At 42.6% G+C, this 23,641-nt stretch overlaps 2 protein-coding genes across 5 annotated transcripts in view; both read right to left on the bottom strand.

Moving 5' to 3' along the window:
* LOC132977512 (MICOS complex subunit mic25a-like) overlaps positions 1 to 23,641 on the bottom strand; it is a 291,593-nt gene that overhangs the window by 53,102 nt on the left and 214,850 nt on the right. The gene's annotated exons all lie outside the window — the stretch shown is intronic.
* LOC132977505 (plexin-A1-like) overlaps positions 1 to 23,641 on the bottom strand; it is a 178,636-nt gene that overhangs the window by 48,822 nt on the left and 106,173 nt on the right. For all 4 annotated transcript variants that reach the window (XM_061042116.1, XM_061042119.1, XM_061042118.1 and 1 more), the window contains exons 9-10: positions 22,495 to 22,609; positions 5,236 to 5,436 (exon numbers count right to left, since the gene is read on the bottom strand). In XM_061042116.1, the coding sequence (XP_060898099.1) occupies positions 5,236 to 5,436; positions 22,495 to 22,609 (316 nt within the window). The remainder of the gene's footprint in view (positions 1 to 5,235; positions 5,437 to 22,494; positions 22,610 to 23,641) is intronic.

The raw sequence follows: 23,641 nt of genomic DNA, 5'->3' as shown, positions 1-23,641 counted from the left end.
GTTTATATCTCATTAGGCTGTGCCAGGCCATGCCAGACCGCGCTGTACCATGCTCCCCTGCGCCTACCCTCCACCAACCAGCGCAAAAGCCCTCATTAGTCTCATCTCTGCCACATTTAGCACTATGTATGTGTGTGTGTGTTTTTTCCTGTGCAGTGATTTATTTAAAATGGAAGGTTTTTTTTTTTTAATATAATTTATAATTTGAAGTTTTTACACCAAGTTAGATCTTTTAACAAATCCTCTAAACTCCAGGAAGTCTTCCAAAGTCAGGAAAGTTTGCATCCAAACAGTCTTTCTCACTCATCATGTTGGGGTGATGTGACACTATTAGACCACTGAGGTTGTGTTAACAGCTCTCCCTGCAGACTCTTCTCCTCTATTTGCTCCGTCCATCTATCTATCTATCTATCTATCTATCCATCCTTCTCTCATTTCCCATCAGAGGGGAGCAGATTATTTGCCCTCTCTCTCTCTCTTCTCCAAGCTCTCTCTCTGCACTTGTCCTCATCCCCTTCTCATTCTCTCTCTCCTTCCCTTTTCTCCTGCTGTCTCTACCCCAAAATATTAGCCTTCTTTCCTCTCCTTTCATCTTTCCTTCTCCTCCTTATATCTTTAAGGGTGCATGGTCTCTTTTCTCCTCCTGCCATCTTCCTTCTGTTGTGTGTATGTGTGCTCACGCACTCACACAGGAGCGTGCGTCTCTCCAGCCCGCCTGCAATTCATCATCATTTTATCTGCCTTAATTGGATGCCATCAGGACCCTTGATACTTCCCATTTCTCCTTTAACAAACAGCTGCTCTCTCTACACACAGAAGAATAACACACAGGCACACACCCTATTCCAAACTAGATTTTCTCCTGCTGCCCCCGTGTCTGCTTTTTTTCTACCCAGTGAAGGAGTGAGAGAAAGACGGTGATGGAGTAGCCGAGCTGTTTATCAGACAGAAGGTAATGGCGTAAGGCCCCGCGCTGATATTATCCGTCCACTCATTCCTGCCCTCCAGGGAGTACCAAAAAAGAGAGGATAAAGAGGGAGAGAGAGAGAGAGAAGGAAAAGAGTGACACAAAGATAATTTGTCTGAAAGCTACGAAAAAGGGGAGATAAAGCAACGGAGAAAGGAAAAGGCCTCACACAGTTCAGTTCTCTTTTCTGAACCTCGGCCTTTAAACAGGACCCAGCTGCGCTCCCTCAGCCTCACTGACCCCACAGTGTGGTCAATTGTGTGTGCAAGCTTGTGTGTACATGTGTTTATCCTCTCCCATGACCCCTCTGGCACAACTTCTCAGCCCAAAGCTCAGCATCTCATTCGCCCCTTGCATCCTCACCTCTAACTCTGATTGGGCCACAAACAGGGGAAGGGGCCCGGGCTGGGTCAGGAAACAGGGAAGGAACCGATGTAGACACCAGCTTGTTGTTGTGGTTTCTGCTGACCGGAGTTAACTGCTAACATACGGCATGGCGGATGGCTCCGTATGTGTCAGTGGTAATGTGGGCCTGTTTGGCACTTAGAAATATGGAGTCCATTTTTTTTTTTTTTTAAACAAAATGATCAGTAATCTTCTCCAATTAACTTGCTATAGGACCTTGGACAATCTGCCACTTCATCAACTCTCACAGGTTCCAAAAAAATCTTGAGTTATTGGTTTTGGCTCAGTATCCAACCTCAAAAGTGAGAAAGAGAAAGCGTGTGAAGAAGAACCATATTTTTCACAATACCAACATTTTTGAAGTTCAAAACAGCTAAATTTAGAGCTTTGAGCATTTTTTAAATCCGTACTCTAAACATATGATTCACTTAAGTCTCAACACTTGGGATTTTGTGTGGTCTGCTTGCTTCATGTCTCCGCTTTTTCTAGTACTGCATTCTTTCTCATGTCTTGTGATACGCTCGCTTTTTCCCTTTGGGATCACTTTGTGACAACTGAAACCTTATATAGAAACACCATATCACCAATATCTTCCCCATAAGCACATATAGATAGTCAATATCCAGCGAGGTTCGAACAGAGCTGATGTTACAGTATCATATTTCATGTGTGTCACATACACAGTAGGTTATTGACAGCGTCCTGTTAGGGGATACTTGAGTTATTACGGTCATTGTAAAAGGAGTAATGTATGGGAAACTACAGTTTAAACATGATCACACTGTGGATAGTCATCCTCCTTTAGACAGTGTGAAGATATTGTATGAAAGAGAGGAGAATGAGTTTTGGCCTCAGGAGAAGCTTTTGAGCTGATTTCCTCCTTCGCTCCCTCTCATCTCCCTTTCCCATCTCTGTTCTTTTCAATATTACTCTCCCTCTCACTTTTCTAAACTCATCTTACCTGAAAATGTCTACTACACTCTGATTTCCCTTGTAAGACTCATCTTCACTTTTTTGCCATTTCCTCTGCTGTCTAGTATTACCTCTTGTTTTTCTCATCCTTCTTTTCTCCACATGTATCATCTGTCCTTTTGACCTCCAGGTATTCTGTCCTCTCTCTTTCACTCACTTCTCCTTTATTACTTTACAGGAATTCTTCATGCAACTCTCATGTCTTGACCCTAGTCCTCATCTTCCTCCCAGTGACTGATTGAGTGTCAGTTTGACACAGTGATAAACACTCAAGGTATCTCAAACACAAGGCTAAACTGTGGATTAGCACCCCTGTGTTTATCCCATTGATTAGCAAGCCCTCCCCAACAGTGTTCTTGCTGCAGCATAATGAAGCTGCACACTAAAACACCCACATATACAGCTATCCTGGGATCCATAGCCTGAGGCATATCGAAGCATGCACATGTGCACACACGCACAGACACTGATTAACCCCTCTCCCCATAGCTGTGTGCCTGCAAACAGAGGAGGCAGCAGTGTGTATGCAGCATAACAGATGAAGTCTATTTCTACTGCAGAGTCATACATGATTCATTAAGTTGGTGCTGAACACTGTCAAAGAAGGAGCAAACATGGAGGGGGGGCGCATGAAAAGTAGAGATATGAAGGTCTATAAAAGGATAAACTAATATTTAAGACGCTCGTTCTTTTGAAATACTGCTCCGGAGCTATAATAAGACTCCTATCCTAATAATTTATGACACATAATTATGCTCATAAGCTCAGGCTGGGATGAATTATGCCTTAATGGCAAGTTCATGCAGCTGGCATCTTTTTCATCCGATGAATCTAACTACAGCTTCACGAAGAGTTGATGCACACGCTGCATCGATATCTGAAAGTGCAGTCAAGTTGGCACAGCTAATTGCTAACAAGAGCTAAGTGCTGACAGCCCCGGGCTAATTGCTGCAAGCATGTCTGCTTTGTGGACATCAAATGAAGAAATTCAGCTTTTGGCCATGGCTAAGCTCTGCTGCTGATTAGCACTGCCCTTGCAGCTACAATAAACAGTCAATAAACAGACATCTCTGTGGAGAGACAGCCCTATCGCTAGCTAATTAGCCCTGCCTTCGAAAACAACTTGCTAGCGCGTGCCAGCACCTGAAGACCGCTTGTCAATACCGGTGGATTCAAATGCTGTGCTAGCCGTCACAGAGGCTACCCTGAGACTGCTGCTGGTGTGTGTGTGTGTGTGTGTGTGTGTGTGTGTGTGTGTGTGTGTGTGTGTGTGTGTGTGTGTGTGTGTGTTTTAACAAGTTTATCTACTTATATCTATATGTCTGCTTTTTCTTGACACTAGAATGACTGGGTGTATAGTATGGAAAGGTGTTGAACTTCTCTAAGGCGCTAAATCTAATTAACAAGACCGTTTTTTTTTTAATTTTATCAATTATTTCATGTATGTGCATGTTTTGGTGACAGCTTTAACACCCTCATATGAAACAAAATTGACAGCACCAACTCTGATCTCATCTCAAGTTTGTTGCACTGCTTTATACACTGAGATGGAAATAGAAACATTCATGCAAGCTGCAGATTGAATGAGAGATGAGGAAGATGCAGAGAAAGTGGGGAATGGCTGGGAGAAGAAAGTCTGAAAGACATAGGGGGGGGGGAGTAGAGAGAAAGATGAGCTCTACTTGCAGAGAGGAGAAGTGTGAGAGAAAGAGAGGGAGAGAGAGGTATAGTGTGGCGGTGTAAACATGATCAATCCGCTCCCAACTAGGTTCAGAGACAGACTTCCTCTTCACATTTTCAGCCTCAGTGAAGCGCGACGCTAGCTACCTCTTATCTGTCACGCTAGTTTGGAGGCTCACAAACACGAACCTAACCTCACACACACGCACACACACACACACATTTCCAAAACCATATGTCAACACACAAACTCACAGGTGTAGATCCACATGCACAGACTTCCTACACACACACATTTAGCAAAAAAAACACAAAACTTTAGCAAAAAAAAAAGCATCCTTGAAAAAACTTTAATGCAGCACACACACACACACACACACACACACACACACACACACACACACACACACACACACACACACACACACACACACACACACACACACACACACACACACACACACACACACACACACACACACACACACACACACACACACACACACACACACACACACACACACACACACACACACACACACCAAACACAAATACATAAAAACTGATAATTCTTCAATCCAGAAACCTACTATCTGGGAAAAATCATTGAGAGTTAATGATTATTACAAGTGTTTCCCAGTTGAAATAAGTCTATGTGAAATCTGAATGTCAATATTAATTTGCTAACTATCAGTTCAATGTGGGAAGATCAGCCGAGGATCATTTATCTAGCTTGTGAGCAAGCCAGTGTCCAAGTGGAGCGTGGGTGATCTATCAGGACAATGAACATGTTAGTGTCTAAAGTGCTCATTAGTTGTAGGAGGCCATTATTTAAACCCTGACCCGAGTCAATGTCTGTACTGGGATCTTGATTTAGTTACCAATCCACATAGATTACGATAAGAGGAATAGTTTTGAATGGCTGAGCTTTTAGCCTATACAAATGGTAAAGTATCAATTAGAATCAAGTCTGTACAGTGGTCAGGAGACTTTGGTCTTATTCTTTACATCCCTGCTTTCATTTTGTCAGAATAGCAGACCCAATGGCGTCCATGTCTGAATCTTTTGACCTTAAGCCTTTACTATATACCTCTGTAAACAACAACATCTGCCTCTGTTTCTCTCATGCTGTGTTTCCCAACACTGATACTGCTCCAATGACATCTACTTATTCATACATCTGTACTATGTCCTGTTCCTTTTGTACTCACCGCTGTTTTCTGGCACTGTATGGAGGTGCTGTTGAAGCGCAGGGCGGGCACACTGTGGGTCTCCCCCTGGATGTGGAAGACACACTCGTAGTTCCTCTGTCCTGACTGCGGCTGGGGCAGGTTCTTGGCGGCTAAGGTGATAGGCTTTGTCACCCCGACGGGGATGTAGATCTGGGTTGAGGGGAGAATCTGAGGGCAGTCCTGCAGAGACAAAACAAGAGATACTTTTTTAACAATTATCCCCAAAACAGGAAGTTATAGAGGCAAAAGAGTGAGGCTGTTTACTACGGTTAAAAAGAAACGAGAAAAGGCAAAAAGTGATTGAAGTTTTTAGAGCAGGAGTGATGAAATAAATGGGTTGTTAGCCGAGAAGAGCCGTGGGTTACATATTTTGACTTCATGCCAGATTTGATGCAACACACTCAGCCGAAAGAGCTGTGCTGTGATTCACTGCTCATATGTGTTACAGGATTGTGCAAGAACCCGCTGGCCTTGCACCACATATAACAGGAGTCTTCAATTACAATTTATGTTCGGTTCAGGGAAATTTCCTCAAGCGAAGGTCTGGACCATCATTATGTCTAACATGTGATATGATTCTGTGACATTGAAGGAAGCTTTGTCAATGTCGGAGTGGAAGTCAACAACTGACTGTCAAAATCAAATAAGGTCCAATGTACAGTTCAATGGAGTGACAAGGATGTTTATTATGAACTAGAGGGTTCTCTGATGATACAATGATAATGATCAAATAATAATAATCCATTCAAATATTTCATATATAGTTATATATTTCACATAACAGACAGAGTTTGAAAAAAGCCTTTTAACTACTTTTCTGTGGCCTCGGCTCTCATTTGAGTTGGTATGATTGCTTAAAAGATGTGTGCTTTTTCTCGTAATGATGTTTAACATTACCCCATTCAATGGTAGTGAGAGTATTAAAACAGAAATTACATACTGGTTTTAAACAGGCTGTGAGGAGAATGGACAAATCTATGGACAAAAGCTATTTTGTTTTGCTTTCTTTTTTTTGATTTTAGAGCACACCATGTCTACTCTTCCCTGACTCATATAGTTTCTCCTGCTGTGTTGCTGACACTTTCCTGTCTGCTGACTGCTCCACCTGTTTCATTATCATCACACACCCATTGTGTTCTCCATGTAATACCTGGCCTGAGTAAAGGACTTGATTGGCTGAGTAGCATTACGCGAGTCAATTTCAGAACATTGAAATGGTCTGTGAGCTTCCAGGTTGTTGAAAAGGGCATGAAAAGCTGAGGCGGTTAAATCGACTTAAGTTAAAACATCAAAAAGCTGTGCTGTTTCAAATTTAAATGCACATTAAATGAATCCCAGGTCCTTAAAGGACAGCACCTGGGTGTGGATTAGGACTGTGGTCTGCCATTTGATGATTCCTGATATATAAGGTGCCGAAAAACCATAAGCAAAGAACATTTAATACAGTAGATTATCTACCCTACTAAACTATTTGAATCACAACAGTGCCACATTGTTACTGGAAGAAGACAGACTACAGTGTATTATGTCCATGTGTGCAATGAAATAATCAACTCATGAACTTTGTCCGAGTGTGTGTGTGTGTGTGTGGGCGCATATTCGTCATTGATATTGGCCAGAGCCAACAGACTCTTCTTTAGATCATCTGGAAGCAGCCCATGCACTGGCTCACAGCACTGGAGTACACAACCCTGGAGGGTGTGTGTCCTTGCAAAGATGAATCTGGAAAAATTAGTTCCTTAATGCCCAGTTGGATTAATTTGTGTCCATGCCTGCATGTGTTGATTTTACTAAGACGGAATAAGACAGGACGGTCCACTCAGTATGCAACAGCTTCTATATATTAATGTGTGCATGTGCTGGGAGGAATGAAGTCATTACAGTGTTCATGCCATGTTTTGGCAGCGATGCATTGCGCTTCAACACTAAAAATGAAAGAGAGAAAGAGAATGAGCAGGAGGAGGGTGGGGGATGACAAATCTTATACAACATAAATTAAAGCTTGGATGGAACTAACCCAGCCTGTACTATACTTTTTGGGCCAAAAAGTCTAACAGATCTGCTGACAAATCACACATTGTATAATCTAGAGACACTGTTGAGTGACTCACATAATAGAAGACATGTGGCAGGAGGAAGACACTTTTTATTTGTGGAAAAGGAACCCTCCAAACTGTGGACTGTGGTCAAAGATTCCAAAATCTTTGCATAAAAAACAAGTTTATACGTAAGATGATTTTTTTTAAAGTTGTATGCCTCAAAATCTTATGAAATCTTACATTTACTCAAGTCCAAAATATGTTTAAAGAGCCCATATTATGCCCTTTTTGGGGTTCGTATATTTAATCTATGTACCTACTTTTGTACGTTCACAATAGCTAAAGTCCGAAAAAAGTGTCTGTTTTCATGTGCTGCTCCTCCTTGCTCCCTCTACGCTCTGAGTTCGTCAGCTACGCTCTGCTGAGCTCACACTGTTAGAACCCACGTGGGCCAAGTCTGCTCTGATTGGTCTGCCGATCCGCTCTGTCGTTATTGGTCAGTTGCTCAGCACGCTTCTCGGAAATTTCAACATGAGCTGCTGGGCTTGCCACAACGAGCCAATGGGCTTAGATCAGTGATCTCACACTGACAATGACGTCGCACTGACACATTTTTATCGAGGGGGGCTAGAACCGAGCGTTACATGCAGCTAATGCTACAGCTAACAGGAGGACGTAGGAGAAGCCGCGTTTCCGCGGACTTTGAATTTTTGCACATAGATGTGTCTAAACATGCACAGGACACTTGGAAAACACACTAAAGAGCATATAAAACCAGAAAAAGCATAATATGACCCCTTTAACACTATGTTACAGCAGTGTGAAAGTACCTGAAGTTGCAGGGGAGGGGACTATGTACTGATGTTGACTAATCAGAAAAATTTATGACGGAATAACATCGACCAGAACATTTGTAAAATATTCACAGCACATCCTCTACTTCATCTATTGTAGCTCCTGTAAGCAGAAAGATGGCTTGCTGTCAGTGTATTTTGCTCTTCCCTCCTCTCCTCTGAGCTGTTGTACATTAGAAGACTACAGCATGTCCCTAGGGCCTGAACACAATGCTGGAGTTTGTTCATTAGACTGCTTAGCCCTTACGTTGTGTGTCTGATCACACACAAACACATGCACAACACATAATGAGAGCGGGGAATTGGCAGAAAACAGCCAACAGAAGACCTGATGTACAATCAACTACGAGGAAGGTGGTGAGGCAAAATGGATGGCTCATGTGGAGTGGTTTGGTTGGGAATAGTGGAAGGAGAAGGAAGATGAAGGATGAAGAAGAGAACGAGGGAGCAGGGAGGGATGTGAAAAGAATGTGAGGGAAAGGAGAGGAGAGGGAGAAGCAGAAGAGCCAAATTTAATTGGTAACAGAGCAGAGTGAAACAGGGAAGTCAGATAGTTGGTGATGCGAGGAAAGAAGAAAAAAAAGAAATAAAGGAAAGAATCGAAAAGTAAGGGTCGAAAGAAAGATGAGAGACACAGAAACAGAGCACCCAAAAGTATGGAGAAAAAAAATTAAATTATGAGAGCAATGCCTAGAAGTCTTTTCACTTCTTTTGTGCCTTTTTTTTTTTTTTTTTTTTTACACACTGCCTCCACCAATCCTTTCTCAGTCCTAGAGTCAAAGCTTTATCCACACCACGAACCAGGCCCCCCTGACAACATCCTATTTAATTAACTGCCTGGAGCTTCAGACAACGCTTGAAAATTGATGGAGAGGGCAAACAGAGAAGAAAGAAGAGATTGATTTGCACTTGTGGTCTTTTGAAGTCTTAGTAGAAAAGGATGCTCGTGTCAAAAGCTGTGGGCTTGCAACGTCCAAGGTGCCACGAGAGTAGGAAAAAAAAGGAGGTTTTGAGCATCCTGCTGCTAAAGCTAACTTGTAGGTGCCAGTATGTCAGAAGCTAGCATAGCCTCTGGCGCAAGCTGGAGCTAACCAATGTTTAATTCATCTGAGTATTGACTTTGTGTCACCTCAGCTGTCTACTTGTCCTTTTCTCTGACAGTTATCTTTCATTTAAGTGTCTTTTTAGCGTCCTTTGTACTTTTATCAAAAGGTATTTTGTAGTCAAAAACATCTTCTAATGATGGTTGAAATATGTTCCGTATTTTTCACGCACCAGGAATTAGAAAAACAGGCTTTCCATGAAATGTGTAACAGAACGTACAAAGTAAGGTGGTCTGCTGTTCACATAAATCAGCACTTATCTAAATATTTTACAGTCCATATAAAGTTGTAATACAGGTCAATAGCAAGCGAGCCACAACTTGGATAATTCATAGACGCCGTGTTGCAAGAGCTCAGAATTGTACTGCAGGAAGTCTTTCTTAAAAACATGAGGGCAATGTGTTGCAGGCCGAAATGAGAGGAATTCTGGGAATCAAATGGAGAGAGAGGGAAGGAAAAAGAGGATAATGAGGGAAACATAAAAAGGATAAAAAATGCTCTGCAGAGAGAAACTATTTCATCAGTATTTGTGACAGGTGCCAAAGTAGTTCAAAGCCGGCTTGAGGGCTACAAAGTGCAGAGTACATTGAAACAATATTTCACCGGTGGGATTCGTTTGAAGCTCAAACAGATACTTTTTCCTCTCCTTTTCCTCCCCCTTTTTTTGTCTGACTTCTCCGCTTTCGTTTCATCTGTGAAAGACGGATGCTGCGGTTCTTCCGTGGCCAGATGTGACACCGCATCCGGTTGATATCAGGAAGACGAACCGGAGACAGGAGAGGAAGAGAGACGGGGTTTGGTATGTGTGTTTTAAAATGAAAGTGGGCTTTTTCTTTTTATATATATACACGTGTGTGGACTATTTTCCCGGTAGAGGCCGTGTGATGTAAATGTGTCAGTGAGGGGAGCTGATTCAGTTTAATGTCCGGTAGTTATTCACCAGGCGATTGTTCCTCAACACACAGATTTAACAAAGCAGAATCTCTTTTGACACAGAGAAGCAACAAGGTCCATCATTGGGTTCACTTTGTCCCACTCTACTGTAACCAGAAAGAGACATGGACATTTAACTTGCATGTGAAGAGGAGATGATGGGTAGTGGAATACCACAGATGCTTTCTCCACATCAAAACACAGCTGCTCTATTTGAATATTTTGATCACTGTCTTTACATTTTGACATCTTGATAAGAATGGTTTTAACACCAACAGATGTGTAAAGTGAAGCAGGAAACCAGCTTTGCCTAATTTAAATTCCTCTGTTTGAGCTGATGGCGAGTTGGATGAACAAACATCTGAGATTCACTGTGAAATAAGCTCTCACAGCCTGATTGGATTGGGATGTAAAACTGTGTGTTTGTACCTTTGTTTTCAAGCATGCGAATGAGCGTATATGTTTTGAAGAGTGTGTTTATAATGGCCGACGTCCAAGGCTCATACTTTAGTTGAAAGCAAAGTTGCCAGAGGGCTTTCCTTACCTCTTCCTGTGTGTTATCCCGTTAGCTTTGCTGCCTAGGGCTAGTGCCACACTACTCATTTTGTAATAGTAAAAGCGTATATAATTATGTAGATTATAACAACGTATTGTATATATTACCGCAGTGAAAATTTCCTCCATACAAAATAAGAGGAAATGGCTTTGCTCTGATTATACTTGTAATGGAAATGTACCTCGATATGTTCAACGGACAAATATGAGCCAAAAACGATCATTCCTAACAATAGCACTCCTTCCATCATATAATGCATGACCTATATATTCTTTGACATCATACTGATGACATCCAGATGCCACTTTGGTTTAGATGTCACCATGAGCTTTCTCAAAGGAGAGCAGCTGTCGTTCTAGGTCAAGCCTGTTCTAAAATATTCTCCCCTTCATTTTCAGTGTGCTATGATGTCGTACTATACAGCTCTGCATTCCACATCAAATGCAAAAAATAAAGAACAAGAAACAAATTAATAAACCAAGTGTTAAGCCGGCGCATGAGATAATCTTGCCTCGCAAGTGTGCAAAACACCTTTTAACATCTGCCAAAAGCAGATAATGAGACAGTCTGCAGTCGACTGAATGTGTGCCTTTAGGTGTGTGTGTGTGTGTGTGTGTGTGTGTGTGTGTGTGTGTGTGTGTATAGGGTGACAGATTAAATCATGGCATACTGTAGATGGGGTTGGGTGGAGAGAGCGAGGGGTTGGAGGATGATGAAGAAAGCAGGAGCAGGATGATATATAAATAAATAAATGTATTAAAAAGCCAAAAGAGTTCTGAAGGCTTTGGCGTAGTCTGTCAAGATATAAATTAATAAAGCTCCAAAAACACTGCGCATATGTAATGAGGCGGGTGTCTGTTCGTTTTTTTTTTTTTTTTTTTAAGTCGACCCTCTCCCTCAACCGCCCCCCACCCCCCTTCTTAAGTCCATCCATAATTAATTAGCCGTCTCTGTGATGTGAGGACTATAGATCAGGGAGGGGGAAAAATAACACGCTAAATAATGAAGTAAAGCGATATGGGGAGCCCCGCGGAGAGATGAGATGGCATGGATGGCCACAGAGGAGCGACAGGGGCACACTGGTACATAAAAAGGTACAGTGTGTGTGTGCGTGTGTGTGTTATAGGGGCCTAACAAAGGGGTATATGGAGAATGTTGAATGCTCCCCTACTGCCTGTCGACTTGCGCCCCCCCCCTCCCCAAGCTTTGGTCTCACATATGAAACCAAAGAGCTGTCTGCAACCTTGAACTGAAGAGTCTACGCCTTGTTACATTAATATTATATCAGAAAATATGGCATTGGGTGGATCCTTTTATCCTACATGACATAGTGTGTCATATGTTTTCTCTCTGAGACTGCAGCGCCCTAACCTTTGTAATGAACAGCATGCCTTTTCAATGAACTAATTCTGAGTAAGAAATCAGTGATACGCTCTCAAATGTGAAATATAATGAAGTCACTGGTGGAAAGTTATTCTTGTTATGTAGGGACATTCAGAAAGACATCCTCTGTACAAGTTTTGAAAGACTGAAAGGAAAAAGAAACTGTTTTGGAATGTTTTGCAGGGCAAATGTTTTTCATCAAACACATTTTATAGTTCAAACCATTAATTGCTTTTCATATTTCATATGATTTGATTACGATGCCAGGATTTCTGAGCTTTTAATGCAAGGCCAATTTCCGTGCAAACCGACAATAAAGTGTTATCTTATCTTATGTTAACCTTTTCTGGCATTTTTCCTTCAACTGAACCACTTTACAAGGTTTTCAAACTCAAATGCTTTTAAAACGAGGCTCTACTATGACTGACAGGAAGCAGTTTTGTCAAAAATGTTTCTGAAACAAATTTAGTGTCTGTGCACATGATTTGTAAATCTTTATGATGATACACATTTTTATCTATTTTGCTAATGGAAGTCATCTACTAAAAAGATTCCCTAATTTATATAAACCATATAATAACATGTCATAAACTTCTATGCCAAACTTAAGGCCACATATTCCCTATTTCCTGTACTAGCTGGCCAGCGGTCATGTGTGTTTCAATGTGTGTTTGTGTGTGTGGGACCCATAGGGATGAGAGGAATAAGACACCAAACACTCCTATTAAATTAGAGAGATAAGAAAGAAGTGTGTACGGGTGTGTACTATGTAAAATATAGATTAACACTTTTAACATTTTGTATAACCATATTTAATTAACAGTAAACATGTGTGAAACAATTGTTTTAATTGCAGGATCTGGTACACATATGTATGGAAGCATGGGAGTGTGTGTGTGTGTGTGAGAGAGAGAGCGTGTGTTCGTGTGTTTGCGAGCTCATTAGCAGGCAGAAACCAGAGAGATGTTCTGCGACCAACCGTACACTTATGGTTGGGGAGGGGGGCAGAGAGGGGGAGGGAGAAAGTGGAACAACTTAATAAGGCGGCAACATGTAGAACAGTGCAGGGACGAGGGAAGAAAAGGGACTTTGAACCTTGAAAGGGACTGTGAGATTGTCCGCCCACGTCCTATGGATCCAAGCAGAGTACTGATGCAGAGAGAGAGAGAGAGAGAGAGAGAGAGAGAGAGAGAGAGAGAGAGAGAGAGAGAGAGAGAGAAAGAAAGAGAGAGAGAGAGAGAGAGAGAGAGAGAGAGAGAGAGAGAGAGATGAGGAGTTTGTGGGAGCAGAGAGTTGGAGCAGAGAAATGAGGATGCTCAGAGAAGGGAGTTTGAATTAAAAAGGGATGCAGGGGTGCGTGTGACATGAATGTTATTCAGTATGGATTATCAAAGTGTCACAGAGCAGCAGATTGACTGAGTCTACCTTCATATATGTTCCTCCTATACATGCATGTGTGCTTTGATGTACCACATAGGCACACATGTACTGTATGTCGATTTCATCTGCTAATCCCTTATCCTTGACTTACAAGCAAGCTGCCAAACCTACACGGTTTATCCTGTCGACAGTCGGCAATCTGCGCTAAAAGAAACAATGAAAAAGCAGATGTACATTTTTTTTTCTCCTTATGGATTTTTATAGCATAGAGGGGTTGGAGGGGGGCTCCTAGCACCCCGTTATCATTCTAACCCAGATATGTCAGCAGCCATCAAACTTGGTGCTTTTCAGCTTTTCAAAGACAAACCTTGATTTCAGAGGTGGATACGCTCTGTCTGCTGCCTGTAGAGCTCTTCTCTGCACAAAGCTTTCAGAACCAAATCAAACTATAATCATGATTTTAAAAAAAAAAATCAAAATCACAAGGAAACACACTGCAAATGATCTCAAATGTTAGTTTTGCTTAACTATGTTTTTTATGCAGCTCTGAAAGAAATATAAATCATCAAAGACCAGAATGGATTGGTTTACTGATCACATGAAGCTCAAGTGTTCCTGTTACTCTGTGGAAGAAATAAAACCCAAACCAGATGAACATGGCCCAGAATCCCACTAGTTTGTGCCACTAAGAAAACATACACATACAATGAATTGCTAAATGGAGGTTGGTATTAAAATCGGTGCGGGCCACTTTACTAACACAGCATGGTGAAAAGCCCAACATGACAACAGACAGTTAGCTGGTCCTCTGAGATTGGACAACGCAGCACGCTTAAGGCTTCCCTCCCTCCCTCTCTATGCCTCTCCATCCCAGCAGGCAGTCGCTGTTACCCGTTCACGCTCTCCCTCCTTTTTGGCTCTGCCTACACTTTAGAGTTTGTTTTTCCTTCAGCTCACTTTGCAGCATTATTCATCTGTCTACAACATGCCGTCGTTCTCTTTCTCCCAGTGACTCTGCATGTATCTCTTCCCTCTCTCCGCCCCACACGGGGGGCCTGGTGGTAAAAATGGAATATTCATCTTTGCTCACCATTAGGTGGGCCGACTTCGAAGGCTGCGGAAATGAAGATTTAACACAGCCTGAATAATTAAACCGCTGGGACCTGTGACTGACACACACTGGCACTGACACAAACACACAAAAAAAACACTTGTGCATGGCCTGCAAACCCTGTTGTATCTATCATGTCACCATATTCCTGTGAGTGAAACTTTACTTCACATCAGCTCTTCATTAAGCTCCCTCTGGTTCATCATGAGTTCTCGACTGCAGCCAGCACGTTTGGCATAGCCAGGGCGATACTAGCAGCATCACTGGCCCTTGCCGGGTGGCATAGGATTACATCAAGGAGAGAATTATCTCGCAGCCACGTTACACCTAACTCGGGCGTTTGCCAGTGCTGAGCTGGAGTTGCTGCTTTACATTTTCTCAATGTCATAGAAGGATTAACACTCCTCAACCAATTAGTCCGAGAAAGTGTCCTTCCAATCTGCATAAACTCAACACTTAAAGCGAGCCTCCTTCGTAAAAATAACTCGGCTGTCCTTGTGTAGTTGTCTACTAAGCATACTTCTTAGGGTACGACAGGCTGCTCTCTCCACAGTGTCTCCCAGCCAGGGCGACCCACCCTCCCTGCCTTCTGTTAGTGTTTGAGGGATTGAAGCATCATGTGAGAAGGCTTCAAGAGCAAATGGAGGGAATTTTAGGTAAATCTTAAAACATGAGGAAAGAGTTAAGATTAGAGAGGGAGAAAAAAGAAAGATAAGCTTTGGGATAGTGAGGCTAAAAATAACCACAGAGGGAAGGAGAGCTCAAACATCTGCAAGCATGTGCGACAGAGCTTGCATGCGTGTCAGCCAGTGAAAACATCCGCGTGTGAGGAACCAGGGACGGGATCCAAATCATTGTTGCCTTTATCTTTCCCTGATGCGTGCAGTATGATCAGATGAGAAGCACACACACACGCACACGCACGCGCACGCGCATGCACACGCACACGCACACGCACATGCAGCAGTACAACATGTCAGAGGGGCTGACTAACATTACTGTTTCTACAAAAAACCCTAAAGGCAAACTCAATTCTTCTTTATTAACAAGTAAGACGAATTCACAAGAGATTTTTGCAAAATCACCTGATACAATCCTACACTGATTTTCCCCCAAGGTGGATTTATTTTCTTGGACAAGTGTGTGAGAAGTTTCCCAGGGAAAGTTCACAAAAACTAGGAGAGTTGGAGGGGTGTCAGAAGCTGCTCAAACGGCTACGAAACCAAGAGTTAAACACTGGAGGATCGCAGCCTGACTGCGATCCATCTGGTGAGGAAAGCGTGCGGTTTATTCACCCCGTCGCCTCTGTTTCCTCTCCATGTTCCCTCCATTTCTCTCCCTCCCTTCCCCTTGACCATGGAGTTTTTTTTGGGAAAATAACATGCGTCACTCTGGATGTAGTCTGCTGCTTGTTATTGCCAGACTTCTCTACTTGCCTCCCTGCCCTTGTCTTTTGTTTCTTTCTTTCCTTTTTTCCCCCTCTGATTACATCTGTTCTCAATTACAACATCTCTATCCGCCTTTGGACTGTCCTCAGTGGAATGAACGAATGACTGACTGGAATGACTGCATTGTTTTGGAGAACTGCATGGGGCATTTGATATCCAAGCAAAATGCATTTTCTCTATTTTGTTTCCTCTTCAAAGTATTGTTAACATTGTATTAAACATGGCCTAGTCATTACTCTTTTAAAATCAGGTAGAAAAAGACATGAGAATGTGTTTCTCAGGGAGCTCAGCTATGATGAAAAGAAAAGCAACTAGGAGACGCTAAGAAAAGAAAAGTTGTGTGTAGTTATAGATTAGGCACAAGGGGAGAAAACAGAGATAAAGATTGTGGGAGAGGGATGGACAGATGGACAAGAATGGGCTCAGTGGACCGAGAGCGAGGCCGAAAAAAGACATAAACACTGCAGTGATTTGGGTGAATGTGGTGCGTGGGAAGAGAGGGGCTGTAAGAAATAATGGATGATAAAGAGGGGTGAAGACAGAGTCAGGAGTAGGGAAAGAGGGAAGCAGCTAAAAAAAAAAAGAGGAAAAGGTGGATATCATTCAACTACTCGCCCACTCCAGCCTGCCCCTCACCCACGTGCCCCCTGCAGCCCCTTGCTGCTGGTTGTGCTTTGTCCTGATAAGAACCAGTGACAGCCACACACACTTACACACACACATGCTGAAGCAGTATAGACAAACCCATGTATATCCCTGCACACAGTGAGGCCCCTCAAGCAGCCTTGGCCTACAATCTGTGGGATGTCCTTCTCTAGGGTGTGTGTGTGTGTGTGTGTGTGTGTGTGTGTGTAATTGTAATTGTGTGTGTGTGTGTGTGTGTGTGTGTGTGTGTGTGTGTGTGTGTGTTCTACTCAGTGTCTGAGTACCAGCCAGGGTAAACACAGTGTGCCAGAATGTCACGGTCCGGGGCCTTCACACCTCCATCACAAATAACCCTTTCAGCCATACAGAGAGAGAGAGACAGAGAGAGAGAGAGAGAGAGAGAGAGGGAGAGAGAGAGAGAGAGTGGGAGGGAGAGAGTGTGTGTGTTTGAGAGAGAGAAAGAGAGAGAGGGAGAGAGTCTGTGTGTGTGTGTGTGTGTGTGTGTGTGTGTGTGTGTGTTTGAGAGAGAGAGAGAGAGAGAGAGGGAGGGAGAGAGAGAGAGAGAGGGAGGGAGAGAGTGTGTGTGTTTGAGAGAGAGAGAGAGAGAGAGGGAGAGAGTCTGTGTGTGTGTGTGTGTGTGTGTGTGTGTGTGTGTGTGTTTGAGAGAGAGAGAGAGAGAGAGAGGGAGGGAGAGAGAGAGAGAGAGGGAGGGAGGGAGAGAGAGAGAGGGAGGGAGAGTGTCTGTGTGTTTGAGAGAGAGAGAGAGAGAGAGAGAGAGACACAGAGAGAGAGAGTCTGTGTGTGTTTGAGAGAGATAGAGAGAGAGAGAGAGAGAGTGTGTGTGTGTGTGTTTGAGAGAGAGAGAGAGACACACACAGAGAGAGAGTGTGTGTGTGTGTTTGAGAGAGAGAGAGAGAGAGAGAGTGTGTGTGTGTGTGTTTGAGAGAGAGAGAGAGAGACACACACAGAGAGTGTGTGTGTATGTGTGTGTTTGAGAGAGAGAGGGACACACAGAGAGAGAGAGTGTGTGTGTGTTTGAGAGAGAGCGAGAGAGAGAGAGGGAGAGAGAGAGGGAGGGAGAGTGTCTGTGTGTTTGAGAGAGATAGAGAGAGAGAGAGAGTGTGTGTGTGTTTGAGAGAGAGAGAGAGAGAGAGTCACAGAGAGAGAGAGAGTGTGTGTGTGTGTATGTGTGTGTTTGAGAGAGCGAAAGAGAGAGAGAGAGTGTGTGTGTTTAAATGAAAGAGAGAGAGTGTGTGTGTGTTTGAGAGAGAGAGAGAGTGTGTGTTTGAATGAGAGAGAGAGAGAGAGTGTGTGTGTGTGTGTGTTTGAGAGAGAGAGAGAGAGAGTGTGTGTGTTTGAGAGAGAGAGAGAGAGTGTGTGTGTTTGAATGAGAGAGAGAGAGAGATTCTTCATACTATGAAGTGGAGCCTGTATCAAGCCTCTCTCATTGTTTTAGAGTCTCAGGACCAGGGGTCATACGCTCACATTATATTTGTGTAATTGGCGACTGACAGTAGATCTCCAGTCAGCAAAGATGACACTGTTGTGACTGAACAGATTAACACAGCATGGAGATGAGCGCCGTGCAACATTTAGAATAAAGTGCAGGAGAGAATAATGTTTAAAAATGTAACATCCCCACAGAGAGTGGAGTTGGAACATTAACACAAACCTTAGCTACATTTGGAAAAAGCATAAAAGAGATTTTGTTTGTCTTGCCCGTCACTATTAGATTGTTCCTCCATCTGGATCTGAATCCAAACCAAACAAAATGTTAATTTTTCTTATAAAAAAAGGGGTTTGTTATTTTATTTGAAATTGAAAGTTAGAAACACTAAAAAGGAGAGAGGTAATTTTGGGAAACTGTCGAAAGTAACATCCAGAGAGTGTAGGGGGAAAAAGAAAAGCGGCAGAGCTGTACTCACAAATCTCAATCAAGTTAACCGCTGCCTTGATTGCTGGAGTGAGACTGAGCCTCACTCCGCAGCAAAACAAACACGTAAGCATGTCTTAACATAGCTGTGCCCACCACCAGAACCTAGCCTGGCACTCATCAAGGCTTTGGCTAAGAATACCACTTTCTCTCCAGGGGAGTTTAAGGAGGATGATAAGAAAAGCAAGAGGAGGAAGAGAAGTAAAGAAAAATAGAGAAACAAATAGCAATCAGGCTCCTTAAAGAAAAGAAAGAGGGCAAAGGGTGTGTAAAAGAATAACACAGCGAGAAGACCTTCCTTAGTTCTGTCACTACTCTCTCTCTCCAGCTCTTTTTTGTTTTTCTAATAAAGTAACTCTTACCCCGCTCCTGCAATTTTCCGCCCGGTCGCTCCTTAATTCGAGAATTTGTTTGTTGTGCCATTGGAGGCATTGTTGATTCATGCATATTTGATTTGGAAATGTCACTCATTAAATTTGTTTCCTCCTTGTTTACTCAGTCTAACTGTTTCTTTCTCTTTCTTCCTTTTGTTTTTTTGACACAGTCGCTTCACAAAAACAAAAACACCTGCTCATTGGTTGGACTGATTAATAATTTTTTTTTCTTTGATATTTTTCTTTTAACTCACTATTTTTTTTTTTTTGGCATCCAAACAAAACTTTTCCATCACAAAGTCACTTTGCCAAACAAGCTTCACATGGTGGAGGCAGTTCCTCCAGCACCACACACACACACACACACACACACACACACACACACACACACACTGGATCGGCTGGGTTGCCATGGCAACACAAGATTAAGATACTCCGTGAACAATTCTTTTAAAGAGGGAATACGAGAAAAGAATTGGAGGATAAAGAAAGATGTTTTATTAGTATTATGATCAGAATGAAGATAGAGATGTACTATTCATCTTTAACCTTCCTGTTTTTAGTTTGTAGAAGGTTATGAAACAACACTGAAATTAATTCTGATGTCTCATTATAACCTACAAAATCAAACCAAACAGTCATCAACAGGATGTATTATTTCAGTAGAGTAATCTATAGTGCCTGTTACCACAGCAACCGGATAGGTGTCACACAGGCCAATTGAAAGCATGCTGTCAAAAACTGCCATAGTTTACATTTTCCACAGCAAATATTCACTATTAATGATACATTTAACTACTAAAAGAAAGGACGGTGAGATTTTCTGTCACACGACCTTCAAGGTTGTAGAATTCGTGTTTCTCTAGTAAAGAGAGAGAGAGAGAGAGATAGAGAGAGGGATGCTATTGTAACTTTTAAAGAGTGTGTTAACAATGTTTGTAAAAAAAAGGAAAAGGGGAAGTGTACATACTCATACAGGTTCAGCTGTAAACCCTGGTATCAGCCCCTAAATACATGTATATGGACATTTGACCAGCAGCTCCTATATTCCCCTTTTGCTCCACTGCCTAGTCAGTAAAAGAGCATTCAGACCACACAGAGTCCCACCTCTCAACCCTGTGTGAAAACGTCTATCTGGCCTTTGATCAGTCAGAAGATGAGACTTATTTAATCCTTCCTGACTGTGTTCATCTGCAGGAGAGAGCAGCAAAAGGTCTGAGTGAAATGTCTGCTATCAGGAGAGCTCATTTCACTCTTATGTTAAACACTGCTATTTGTATTCAGAGCTAAGCTACAGCACGCGCACACAAAAAAAAGGATCGTTTGAGGTCTAAATTAAGGGTGCAAGCATATGTGTGCACGTCCCTGATGGCATGCCAACCCTTTCCCACTTCAGCAGCAGATAAGAGGAAAAAAAAAACACAAGGTGCTAAGAAAGAGAGGCACTTTTCTGCCCTCGTTCTCCTTTTTTTGAAACTATGTTTAATCCACCCACAGACAGGCAAGGTGGAGGAAAAAGAAGGATGAGAAAAGAATGAGGTGAACGAGCATCAAAATGGGGAGGGATGAGGTAGAGAACGAGAGATGGGCCCCAGAGAGGAGAAGGATAAGTCTAGCCTACAGGAAGAGCTGTACTTGTTGGGGCATTGAGAGCGCAACTAATGGATATGGCAGCTAGGAAAAGGATGATAAATGACTCTGTGTGTGTGTGTGTGTGTGTGTGTGTGTGTGTGTGTGTGTGTGTGTGTACTTGCACATGTAGAATCTACACTGTAGTGCATATAATACACAACATACAGTAGTTTTCAGACTATGGGTTGTGTGTGTGTTTGTGTGTATGATAGAGCAGATGATGGATTCTCTAGCAGAGCATGTGGTCGCTGGTTTCTTGGGCAGACGAGGTGACAGGAGAGGTCTCTCTGTCCACATGCCACTGTCAGCCAGTCTGTCTATCCATTCCTTCCTTCCTCCTCCTGCTGCCTCTCTCATTCTTCCGCTCTCTCAATCTTTTCAACTCCCTGTCTGTTCGTTTTTTTGTCCCTCTACCATGTCATGTTATCTTTGTTTATTCCACATCCAGCTTTGCTCATTCAAGCTTATGTGTCCAATAATTAATGCATAAAAATATCTTAGGTAGAAGACTGCATCAGTAGGTCTCAAAAACTATTTAGTGTTTCCTTCCCCAAAAAACGGCAAAAACAAAGCAGACAGACGGGTGTAGACGTCAGATAAAAACTGTCAATTCAACAGGCACTAAGAGTTCTCCTCTCCTATCGTTCACACATATCATAACGCGGTTTAAATGTTTGCTTGCGCCCCTTGCTTCCCTAAATTTTCACCTTCTTCACTGCAGGCCTTTCCTGTTTATCCATCCGTTGCCCCTCTGGCCTCTCTCAGCTCAGAGTGTGCTAGCCAGCGCTCTCCCCATGTCTTGCAGATGGGCGCACTAATCCGCTAACATTAGCTCTGTGAGGCGTGAAGGCTGGGCTAGTGTGCTGTTTTGGATGGGCTGTGGTTTCGCATGCTAATGTTTGGGATTCTGCACAGCGCCGGTTGAAAGACGAGATAAAGAGGGTAGTAATTGGATAAAGGTTGACCAATTAATAAAGGCCGGTGATTCAGGGTCGGCCAACAAGGGGGGGCTTTAATCTGCACGGAGATAACTGCGAGAGTCAGGCCACAAACATTAGGAGATAGGCTGGAATTATGTGTGTGTGTTTGTGCATTAGTTCATTTATGTGTGTGAGGTATCCATCAGATAAAGCGCATAACTGTCAGTCACAGGGGAGTGCAGTGGATTTACATCCATAAGTCCACTGAGAAGATATGCGTTTGACTTCATTTGTCTGTGCCTGTTAATGTATGCAAGACTGTTTGGTGAAGGATAGATTGAAAAAAAAGAAAAGAAAAGAAAAGCAGGGTGAAAACATAGCATGCCCATGTGTCCATCACTAATATCCCCATACACACTGCAGCATTTGACAAACACTTGTTATGCCTTGCGTGTCTCCCACTGTAGCAGCAGCTCTGAGAGATTGATATTAGCTTTTATGCTAATGCAGCATTTGGCTATGTAAGAACAAGGCAGTATTTCCATCGACAGCCATTCATCCCGGCCTGCTTATGGCCTTATGGGCCACGACAGAATTATTGCTGCACAGTACACAAGCTGTTGTCTCTGTGCCAAGAGCTGCTATCACACATACAGACAGCAGACACACACAGCAGGGTTATGTAAGGAGACCCTAATGTGAAAGCTGTGAGGGCAAAGGTGCGTATGTAGCTGAATACCATTTGTGCCTGTGTTTTTATAATTTGCTCTTTTTTTATCATGTGATCACAGCCACAGAATATATGAATATTTAGATATATGTGACAAAAAAAAGTAGGTTTTTTAATTTTCTCTTGTGCTGAATTTTACATATACAACTGTTTAAAAAAGACAATATGATTTACAGATCCTTGAGTGTGAGTCTTACCTCTGAGATGTTGACGCGTCCCTCCTGGAAAGAGCAGTCGTTGGCATTCTGGGTGCACATGTGGCGGTACTTGCACCAGTGGCATGGGAAGGAGCCGTTCACACAGGAGAGGCAGCTAAAAACAGAGAGGAGAAACAGGGAGTTAGCAAGCCCACCTGTTTTCTTACTTGAGTCTAAATCATTCATCCTACTGCATCATTTCTTAATTTGACAAAGCAGAGTGATGTAAAAAGAAGACAAAATGAGTAATCATACAATAAAACATACATGAAACAAAGAAAAATGACTGACTTTGAGCTGTTTATACTGTAATATATACACATTTATTTTAGCCGAAGTTATGCATTAAAGTGTCTCTCTCATTTAGTAATAAACTATTATATGTGTGTGTACTGTAAGATGGGGCCCTTTTAGGGAGGTTTCCTACTGTCATTGCAAAATTTGCAAATTTTTTAGCCTTTGCTGTTTGTCAGCCCTTCTGGGCCCCCTACTGGCCTGGGGCCCCAAGCATGCCTGCCTTGCCTGTTGACAAGCAGCGCCTCCCAGCTTCACTCTTCAAAAGGAATTTAGAGCCAGATTTGGAGCAAAGTCGACTTTTTTTGCACGTTCGAGTGAGAACTGCATCTACCCTGACACCAGTACATCACAGTACATCAGGACTTTTAACAGTACATTTTATGAAAAGAATGGGGAGAATTGAACAGAAGGGGTTAACAATAAAGAGTTAAAGACACATTAAACAGAGCTAAGAAGTAAATGTGTCATTTGAGGAGTATTGGTACAGACTGTAATATAACAGTGAAACTAATATGTACATATCTTCAAACCCCACAAGGTTTTCTAAAAATGTCTATTTATCATCCAGTTTCAAATTAGCACTTTTCCCCATCCTGTCTGGAATCCTCTGTTCTTCTTCTCGCCTTTCATCCCCAAATTTCCATCTTATCTATCAACTGTCTTAACCTCTTTCTCCCCTCACTTGCTTCATTCATCACTCCCTACTCCCTTGTGAATGTCCAGCGCTTGGTGCCGCTAAATGTTCAAAGATCTTCCTCACAATCGTCCTCCTCTTTGCATATATTTCTCCTCGTTCTATACCTCAGCTGTATCATTCTCTTTCTTCTTTTAGTCCTGAGCTTTTTCTTTC

The sequence above is a fragment of the Labrus mixtus genome, chromosome 7 (genome assembly GCF_963584025.1).
Source record: "Labrus mixtus chromosome 7, fLabMix1.1, whole genome shotgun sequence".
Lineage (NCBI taxonomy): Eukaryota > Metazoa > Chordata > Actinopteri > Labriformes > Labridae > Labrus > Labrus mixtus.
Note: the sequence above shows the minus strand (reverse complement) of the source record. Positions and strands in the feature narration are given on the sequence as shown.